At 35.6% G+C, this 10,845-nt stretch overlaps 1 protein-coding gene across 5 annotated transcripts in view; it reads right to left on the reverse strand.

Moving 5' to 3' along the window:
* Positions 1-6: 6 nt before the first annotated feature.
* LOC108965443 (proton-coupled amino acid transporter-like protein CG1139) overlaps positions 7-10,845 on the reverse strand; it is a 76,384-nt gene continuing 65,545 nt past the window's right edge. For all 5 annotated transcript variants that reach the window (XM_018927876.1, XM_018927893.1, XM_018927885.1 and 2 more), the window contains exons 2-6: positions 10,396-10,478; positions 9,911-10,054; positions 2,643-3,455; positions 2,420-2,579; positions 7-1,242 (exon numbers count right to left, since the gene is read on the reverse strand). In XM_018927876.1, coding sequence (XP_018783421.1) covers positions 961-1,242; positions 2,420-2,579; positions 2,643-3,455; positions 9,911-10,054; positions 10,396-10,478 — 1,482 coding nt within the window. In that variant the 3' untranslated portion in view covers positions 7-960. The remainder of the gene's footprint in view (positions 1,243-2,419; positions 2,580-2,642; positions 3,456-9,910; positions 10,055-10,395; positions 10,479-10,845) is intronic.

Below are 10,845 nucleotides of genomic sequence, written 5' to 3' on the forward strand. Positions count from 1 at the left end.
CGCAAAGTCACAATTTGTTTACAAATATCTTGTTTACCGTTAAAATTAAACCATTTAAATATATCTATATATATATATGTTTTAACTTTTTCGCTAAAAGTTTGCGCAAACCATTTGCTCAACAATCTGCGTCAACAGCCACGTAAACCACAAAGAGTGAATACTTCATTTGCATATTTAGTAAATTAGACATTACAAATTAGCATAAACTTGCATTAAAAATAAAATCTTTGTTTCTTTCCTAAAGAGAAAACTTCACAGACCAATTGGAGTTCGCCAGCTGGACGCATGCGGACGCAGCCGGCGAAGGAACAAAAAAAATACTACATTATTACTACTACTTTGCTTGCCGCATTTGCGCTTGCCACACGCTTGTGGCGCACAAACGAAATCAAAACTTTACATACATACATTACATTGGTTTTGTTTTTGCTTTTGCTTTCCATTTACAAACTAAATAAAAATCTTACATGACTAAATCAACTGTGTAGCGCAGCGCTGATACACGCCGCATGTAAAGTTCAACGGTAGTTTGTTCGGAAAACGGTGATTTCTTTAGGATTTTTGTTTTGTTTCTCATTATTCGTGAATATAAATGTTAAAATTAACGCATTACTCTACAAATGTGTATATGTGTGTGTGTTTGCTTACTAATTACAAGTAGTTCTACGAATTGTGTTAACTGTTCATTTGTTTTGGTTTGGTTGGGTTAAAATTACTGTTCGATATGCAAAATACGCGCGCGCATCGACATAAAGCTGCATTAAATGTTGTTATTGTATTTAAAAAAAATTTTTTTTTTTGTTTTACGTTTCCTACTAAACTACATCACTAAAGCTATATGCATATGTGTATATATATATGTATGTATATTAGATTATTATTATCTTGCATAATTAAACTTATATTTTGTTGTTTTTGTTACTTTGTGATACTGCAGGTCACTCACGAATGCTTCAATTATGAGGCATTTTCACCTATGTGGCCACCACTGAATTCGGCATGGAACTCGAGTATGCTTACGTATAAACCGGTTACAAAGCCCACTATGCCGAAGATAATCAGTCCGATATCCTTCCATAGACGCCACTTGAAGCGACCGTAGCCGGGATCCTCATGATACACAGCCAATTCGATGACCGATGGTATGATCATGCCGAGCGTACTCAGGCACACAGCACCGATCAGTGAGATGAAGGGACCCAAATTGGGTAACGCAACGGCAATGGCGCCACAAAGGATCTGAAATGTATGAAAGAAAGTTATTAATAAATAATATATTTGGTATTGCTCAAAAAACGACGAGGAGTACCGTTTGTGTTGAGATTAAGTTTGCTCTCGATCCAGAGTTGCATTTGGTAACTCCTGAACGAGTAGAAATGTGAAGTAATGAAAAACTTACAGACATTACAAAGACCCTAATTAGCAGAAATTTGGTCCTAAGCTTACTTATCATATATATATATATATATTTCAAATTTGCGAGGTATTATCGTTTGGCAAAAAACCTTATAGCAAAGTATACGAAGTCAGATGAGTTATTTCGTTTCTATATAAAATGGATGAAGAGTAAGAGCAGGTATTTTACTTGTGAGTATACTGTAAACCCACAACTATTCTTCACTCACTGGAACGGTCCCAAATTTTTATCCGGCCTTCTGTCTTTGTATCTCCACCTTAGATCTCGTCACCTAACTTATCCTCTTATTCGTTCCCAAAAGTGGTCGGATCTACTCGTACATAAATGGAACGGACCCGAATTTTTATCTGATCGAAGGCTGTCAGTATTCCACAAAATGTATCTGTGGAATTTTTTAGGTTGCTATGCAATATATGCTCCGAATCATGAACAGGATTATTAAAGTCATTTTCATCCGGTGGATCTTAAGTAGAACTAAAATCTAAAATTGTTCCTAAAAATTTAGAAGCCAACCAAGGTTCAAGATCCTTCCGGAAATGTGTTCCTTTGTTATGGTTTGGTAAGCAGTTCTAGATTCACAGATGGCTTTATGTAGAACATAGCTTATACGAAAATGTTAACTTTAAAATTTCCTGCGATGAGTTATATGGCCCGTAATGGGTCAGTTTCAGTCGGGTTCTATGGTATATAAGATTTAGTAACTAGTTTATTCAAATCTGATGTAATTTGTAACGAATATAATGAGAGCTGAACTCGCTTAGACCGGTCCGTAACCCTTGAGATCTTGATTTTCAAGAACTATCTCGGATATAAAAAAAAGGAATAACATTTCAGGTTATCTACAGGTTATAAATAGACCAGGCTTATTTACTTCTAAAAAAACAGCTCTGATAAAGAACTTTTAGTCTCATTGGAGCTTTAAGTCCCTTCCGAACTTTTTGTCTCATCCATACACTATGAATGTATGTATATAAAAAAGTAAAAAAATCAAATACTCACCACCAAAGCAATACGCAGTGCGTATTCGCTAATATTTTTGCGCTCCTCGGAGATCTTGTGCGAAATGCCCTTCCAAATGATGCTCACCGGCACATAGAACTGCAGCGTAAATGTGAAGAAGATCGCAATGGCAATCATAAGCTTGACAGACTGAGCCAATCTGTGAAACAAAAGTAAGACAATTAGAATGTTACAATAACAACAACAACACACAAAAACTTACTTGTCTTCTGCCGGCAAATTCAACGTAATGCTGCCTTGGGTCTTCGAACCATACTTCAAGTAACCAAAGAATCCGACCAAAGTGTACAGCGAAATCACCACACCCATACCGAAGTTCAACACCGACGGACAGCCAATGAAATGTGCAGGGTTCTTCATGTCGTTCTCCAACGACATAACTACACCAATACCTTCCAATGCGAAAATGACAGTGCCGAAGAAGAGTGGCCACTGCACGACATTCACAATGCCCTCGCGTTCCGATGGTGCAGGCAAATCATCGAATACATAGTAGAATGTAATCACAATGCCGACAAACATCAAAATATTGGCGATCATCGAGAAGGGTGTGAGATACTTCAGATTGCGCACCAGGCACATAACCAACAATGGACAGGTAACAATTACAATCCATACGCGTATATTCAATGGTTCGTCCATATATTCATCCAGCACCGCCTTGACATTTGTGCCGACGAACACCAGATAAATGCAACAGCAGCCAATCAAATCGATGACAAGGAAGACATTTACCATGAAACGGATGAAACGAGACCAGCGATTCAAACCGGGCGGTCCGTCGAGGAAGGCTTGTTCGGCCACATCGGCGAAACCCATCATCGGTATTTTACGCCGCCGGCAGAGGATGTGTGCGCATTTGACCAGTATATGCACACAGTAGGTGCAAAGTGTGCCCACCGCAAAGGTAGCGATTAAGCCCAACCACAGACCAGCGTTCATGAAGGCCATCGGCATGGCAAGTATACCGGAGCCGAGTGAGCCCTTCAGCAGATGCACGAAGGTCTCCATATCGCTAGAAGGGAAAGAAATGTTACATGTTAGTGGAAATAAAGGATTATCGTATTTTATTTTAGGTTAAAATACATTTAAATGAGGTAATAAGTTAGATGAGCAGGAGAGTACCAGGTTTGTAAATCAACTCATAATTAACTTTTAGTAAATTGAATTGTTTTAAGTTTTAAATAATTTCCTCCACAATGAGCCTATATCTTAATTGTATAATTTCGTTCTTTTTTTCAGTGTTCATATCTTTCCTATAATAAGTTTCGAAAGCCCCTTTCTTCCACAAGAGTTCGTCTTCAATCTAATTAACTGTTACTTGTTGCACTTTTCAAATGTTAAAGATTTCTCCCAACTACTTCTAAAGAAATTTCCATAGAATTACACTTCTTTATTGTACCTAAATTCGATCGTCATGGTTGGGTTAGGTTAAGAAGTCGATCCTAACAGGTATCTTACATGGAAAGCTTAGAGCACCGGTCCGTTGTGCTATCTAAAACACCTAATTGAACATAAGACAATCATAAATCGATGACGATTTACACATAACACACATTATTTGAGAGGGCTAATGCCACTTTTCGTCATCTTCTTCCATATTGCTTTGATAATTTGTATCCGACAAAATGTTTAGCCTTACCGCATGAATGCCTGTTGAACAGCGTCCAGTAAAAATCTCTACGATTGCAGCGAGATGACATTTGCTAAGGGCAATCAATTCAATGGATCTCTTGCGATCTACTCTTAACCAAACGAATCTCATAGTTGCATAGAAACTGGTTGTCAGCCAACCCCTATAAAATGTATGAAGATCCTTCAATGCAGTTCCAGAACTCGAGATGAAATCGGAGATCCGACTCGTGTGTTGAAGTACCGTCACTTTCTAGCTCAGCAGTTAAAAATGCCGTTGTTACATAAAAGTAACTATCTTACGATCAGTAACAATATTCTATGTTAAAAATTTACTTCGTAGTAATCATCCACAACGATTGTAGAAGTTTCCAACATCTTTAACATCGCCTGGAATTCGTATGTTATATGAAAACAAATAATTGTTAACGCCAAACTTAGATTCAATAAAGGATTATCTTCAGAAGGCTGTGGAAAATACAATACAGAGATGTCCGATAACAAATAATCGAAGAGATTATGTAATGGAGAATCCACATTGTCAAGAAACCTTATAACGGTTTGACGTTGTAAATGTTTAAGAAGCGTGCGTAAAGGTCTACAACACCCACATACTCGTATGTGCGTTATATATACATATATATATATATCGACCAAGGGTGCTTAGAAATATTATTATTGATTGGAATCGGGTAGAGGATGGAGTCATGCAAGTTTTTTGATTGGCATTCTATGGAAAGTGCCCAGAAATGATTATATGTAATACATATTAAATGAATAAGTATCCCCTACGTAGCCAAAAAAAACATCAGTTTGAAGGCGATTCATTACTCTCTAGGGTTGTGAACTGGGTTTGGGACCCACCACTTCAAAAAGCCTAATGAAGAAGACACAACAGCTGGTTAGGCTATGTCGACCGAATGGATGAAAACACTCCAACTCTTAGAGTATTCGACACAGTACACGCCGGGAGAAGCAGAGGAAGAGAAAGACCTCCACTCCGTTGGTAAAACCAGGTAGAACTACACTTGGAATCTCCAATTGGCGTTAAACAGCGGAAGGGAAGAACGAATGGAGCGCTATTATAAACAGGGTTATAACTGTGTGAGCGGTGTCTACGCCAATCAAGAAGAAGTAGAAGTTAGAATTGCGTAATTTACAGTTTGAAATGTAAGAAAAATCATGCTGCAGAGTTATCCTTTTACACAAAATGATAAGATTATCTAATGAACCGTGCCCATGACAGTCGAGCCTTAGTAATTGGCACATAACCGGATTTTTAGTCGGGCAAGGACTGTCAACTCGGCACCATTTCCCGAACTTACTTCGAGAATGATTTCTGCCACTGCAATAACACGAACAGTCTCTAATGAAGTGATCCTTTACGTAGTGACCGTAACAACGTAAATATCAAATTGGTCCTAAGTACTTTGACGGTAAATAAGCAGTCCTCAAACTTTACAGCATCTAAATTCCGTCTGGGAATGCCTGGAAATACGTTATTAGTTAGAATCTTAACCACTTATGTCTCGAAACCCAAAGTTTTAGAAGACATTTTCAACTAGAAACGGTAGAAAATATTACTAAAAGAATGGATTGCTTCTTTTTCTTGAAATATCAAATAGATCACAATGCCTTCAAACGACGTAATTCGATTTAGATTTGAATGTTCCCATATATGTATGTATACTTTGAATAAAGGAAGGAAAGCCTGATCAGAACATTAATTTCTGCCTGAACGTCTGTCAAGTCTGTAGGAAATATTTTATTGTACAAATAGAGAATATTCGAATAATTGGCCAAATATCGAAGACAATAGCACCCTTCACCCTCTCGCTCTTATTTTAGGTAAATAATACCTGAAACAAATTGCAAAGATTGCCAAGAAATTGCAAAGGCCGCCAAAAAAATAAATTAATCACCGACAATTGACATAAATTGATTATGTAGGCGCACAAGAGAATACATTAGAGTACCGTTTTTCTTAAATAAATGACAAAAATAAAATCTATTTAAAAACTCGTCGATAAAAACAGTATTATTTAAGTGATAAATTCAATCGAAATGTGGGGAAAACATTAATTAGTTTAAATAACTGAAATTGAAATAAAATTGTAATTTAAATATAGCTGCTGATCAGTGCTAGCTCTCTAAATCTCACTCGAGCCGCTCGTGATGGAAAATTACAAATGGATTTAATTGACAATTTCACACAATAAATCGGCGGCTAATTGTCAAAAGCGTTAGTGTAAAGGGTAGCAGAGGGGTGCAAAGGGAACGAGCAACGAGCCCATGATCTTCGCCGCAGTGAGAGTGTGAGTGTTGAGTGATCGTTAGCTGGGCTTGGCGCCAACTTATACGCTCGCAAGCAAATACAGAGGAAATCATATTTTCTACAAATCCAATTAGCGTCTTCAACACATAAACCCGTAGATAAATTACACGCACACATACATACATATATGTATAATCGTAAATTTATGCCAACAAATTTCTCTTTTCAGTGTTACATTCCTAATTTATCTGCATACATTTTACGCTTTCTTTATCTTCAGTTTTTTGCTTCGCTTATCTATTCGCTTCGCATTTATTTATTTTCGGCTGCACTTACACGTACATATTCGCAATTCTTTTTTCAATACCAAGGACACTACTAAGTGGTGGTGCCAAGTTTCGGCGACGCCATGTGAAAATTTCCGCTGACGTCGTGTCGCGATCTACAGCATACCTTTGTAGCTGCATACTAAGTGGACATATTTGTGCGGGTTGTTTTCGTATGCTGTGTGTGGGTTTTGAGATCAAAGTTTGATGAAGTGGAAAATTACCGGCAGCCACGTACATTGTTTGCTGATCTCAATGTACGTTTGTTGCGAAAATTTTGCAAAACATGTCGTTGGGTTTTTGGCCGTGGTTTTTTGCGCATTTTCACTGTTTTGATGGCAATGGCCGTACTTGAAGTTCAAGACCATGGAAGATCATTAAAAAGCCAATTTGGCAGCTGTTGACTTTATGTATGCCATTTTGCTTCTATTGATGTTTGAGGTCAAAGTTTTGCTTTCAATATCAAAGGAGCAATTTCCGAATCCGTATATTGTCTATTTCATGTATCTCATTTCGTAATCAGTAACTCTTTCAGAAACATCACTGTTATATGCACAGATTGTAGTAATTTTTCCAAAAGCTCTTTTTTAGGTCGATACTATTAGAACTTTCTTTTAGAGAGTTTATTTGTAAACCCCAATAAACTGCTTTTTCAAATTTAGACGAACCAAAAAGAAATCTGTTTTCTCACGCTTTAAATAACCTTTGCTAGTTTAGAAACAAGTTTTCTCATCTTGTTTCAGGATCACGATCACTTAATCGCTTCAGGTCAATGTTAACTTTTGATCTTGTTGATTGAACTAAATGACAAACTCCATAAGATATTAAATATAATTTCATAATTTTTAGCACAAACTATCAACTTGATAGTGATCTAATCTCAACACAATATACTTCACTTCAATTCGGATGAGCCATTATTTTCAACAACCTAACCCAGACCCAGCAAAGGATATTATGATCAGTCATAAAATGAGTCAATTTAGTAATGGTTCCTGAGAATTTTTGATAGAACTTGGGAGCTTTACTATATAATCGATTGTCAACTATGCATATACTTTATAGGCCTATAGACAATTAGTCGAATAGAAAGTAAATTAAATATTCCGATCCAGATTAGATTATTGACGAGAAGTCGAACAGATAGTAAGACAACCCGATACAGATTATATCTATCTGTAAGATTTAAAATAAATGAGTCCAATATTATTTTAAGAACGGTCGATTCTTTTCGGCTGTACCTCTCAACCACCCAACCTTAAGAACGAAACAACTTGTCCGATCTGCTCTGTTTTGAACACAAAAATGCAAATAACTTTAAAACAATTTGGAACCACATTCTTGTATCGAGTTATGGACCGAAATACTCAAAGTGGTATCTTCAAATAAAACATGGAAAAAATAACCCGATATGGGTATCAAATGATATCATGCAATATTCTTTGGTAAAACAAGGTCATATGGTAAGATCTTATATAGATCCAACAAGAAAAGGATTGTTACTTTACCAATGGTGACACCAATGAGATATTTATGACAATATAGAACCAAACAATGGGTTCTGAATTCGCATTCACACCAAACCAATACGAACATTCATGATTCTAGCCAAGTCAATTAGAATAACCTACAAATCGGTTAGCTAAAAAGATTTTTCATTCTCACTAATTTTTATTCGACAGGGAAACTGTAGATCACTTCGCTTCTGGAATAACATCGAAAATGAGAAAAAGATTGAGATATGGAGACATTATTTGTTCTAAGCGTAAAATTTTGATTTGTAAATTCTATATTTTGAAAGTACTATATATTGGTACTTATACCAGTTATTGTTCAGAATACTTTATTTTCATTTTAAGTCAATGAAGTAAAAATGTCAAAAATTTACAACCGAAAGCATATTGTTAGTCAATGCATCCATCGATCGCTCATGCAGCGCATATTATACTCACACCGGGAGCTATGTAAATATTTGTGTTTGCGAGAATAGAAGTAATAATATATTAGCAAGGTGGCAGTAATAAGAGGCATCAGCGCGTGACCTAGACACTTTTTGCGCTGTTAATGACGCATAAGAAATTAATATACAATTAAAAGTGTTGCGATGCGATCACCGTCGCAATGGAAAAATTCAGTGATCTTTTATGTGGCAGAAAAATATTAATTATTGTCTTTCCGCAATTTTTTGTTAAATTTAAATTTATTGTTATTTGTTGCCTTTCCATGAGCAATATAAGTTTTTTCGTATTCTCACGAGAAGTCTCACGAGATAGACATTAGCTGTGCCAAATTTGTATGCAAATTTCCTGTGACTCATTTTATTGTGAGCAAGTTCGGAGGAAAACAATTATTTTTATTGGAAAATTTGCTGTTAATTTAATTTAATTTTATTTTATTTTTTCTTTTCCTGTAACTAGAAGGTACTTCCCATTTTAGGTGGAAAACACGGCGGTCAAAACCAGGAAATTAATTATTGTGAAATTGCCAAGATACGTTCAAGCCTTAAACCATCTTCTATTCGCGACTTTCTCCATACTCATGTAAAAAATTTAATTTTAAAAACTACTCCAACCTTATATTTTCAATTTCTAGACAAGAGAGTATTAGAATATCTCAACCAAATAAAACCGTTTGTTTTATGCTATCTCTACTAAAATCATCGCTTTATAAGATTTTTAGACTATACTGGATTATACAAGTATTTTCATTTATACCAGTTTACTCTTAGATCCTTTCTAAATTGCATATTTTCAATGTCTACTTTATTATACCAATTTATATTATTTATACCAGATTTATCTTCCGTTCGTCCTTCTCAAATGGTATAATCGCAAGTTATTTTATGTCTGCTGTATTATACCAATTTGTATTTTAAGTGTTCGGTTCAGTTCGCCACTCTTTAAATGTTATAACCGCAAGTCTATGTTTACTAGATTATACCAGTTTAGTCTATGTACAAAAGTTTTCTATTCAATGCGTCACTTTGCGAGTAGTATAACTACTGCTTACCTGTTCCTGCTTAATTATACCAGTTTTATAATTTATACCAGTTTCTTGTTTTTTTCGTCACTCTCCAAAATAACTAATTTTGATATATTTCTACCGAATTATACCAGTTTTATAATTTATACTAGTTTTTCTACATTTCGCAACCCAACAATTTTCATTTTTACCCAAAACTCAACCCAAAAATATTATTTAAGACATATAGTTAATAGCAGTATAGTTAATACTCACGAGGTCGGGTGATCGACTTTCCGGTGCTCGAACGGATTATAATTGACATCCTCCTCATCGCCTTTTTTACGGGTCAACACCAATGGCAACGTGGATCCGGCGGCCTGTTGTGCCGGCACATCAACCATATCCGGACGTATGAATCTATCCGAAGAAGTGTACATTTCAAACATTGTTGTTGATGAATTATTGTCTACGTTTTTATACATTTTTTTATTTTTATTTATAATAAATAAACTATTGCACTGCACGAGAGAATAGGAATAGACTTATAAATAACCAGCACCAAGACTACAACTACGTTTATGTTGCAAGGCAATCAATAACGGTTTTAATATGTTTATAAAATTTTATAATTGTTTTTCGTTAAATTTTGTTTTTTTTTATCGAATGCCTCAAATTGTAAGTAGTCAATTAAAAAATTGTGTGAAAATATTTAGTAAAATAGATGTGACACGATTATGACACGATTTAGTAAAACATACTTTGGTTGACTCGAGTTGATCGCGCTACTCCTCGAACCGGTGTGCGTCTCGTTGTCATAGCTCGCCGATACTGTCGGGATTTTCTGCAAAGATATTTGAAGAGATCGTTAATTTGAGCCAAATGTAAAATTTTCGGTCTTATTTTTAATCACATACAAATGCACACACACACAAGCACACGCATACACTCATCTATTGTCTGTAGTGATACAGATATCGGAATATGCCTTTTTTATTTTCGAAATTCGGCACATCGTTTTCGTTCTATTTGCGTGTGTGTAGGTCAAGTGTCTCGTTTTTGTTCATCTTTTTGTTGTACTTAGGTATATTATTTGCGTTTATAATATATTTCTTAATTTTTCTGTTATGTGCAGGCTGCATATKTATTATAATTTGTTGCATAAAATAATTCTAAGTTGAATGATAGTTTGTCAACAAAAAAATAAAATA

Source organism: Bactrocera latifrons, unplaced genomic scaffold, assembly GCF_001853355.1.
Source record: "Bactrocera latifrons isolate USDA-ARS-PBARC rearing strain unplaced genomic scaffold, ASM185335v1 scaffold_1, whole genome shotgun sequence".
NCBI classification, from domain to species: domain Eukaryota; kingdom Metazoa; phylum Arthropoda; class Insecta; order Diptera; family Tephritidae; genus Bactrocera; species Bactrocera latifrons.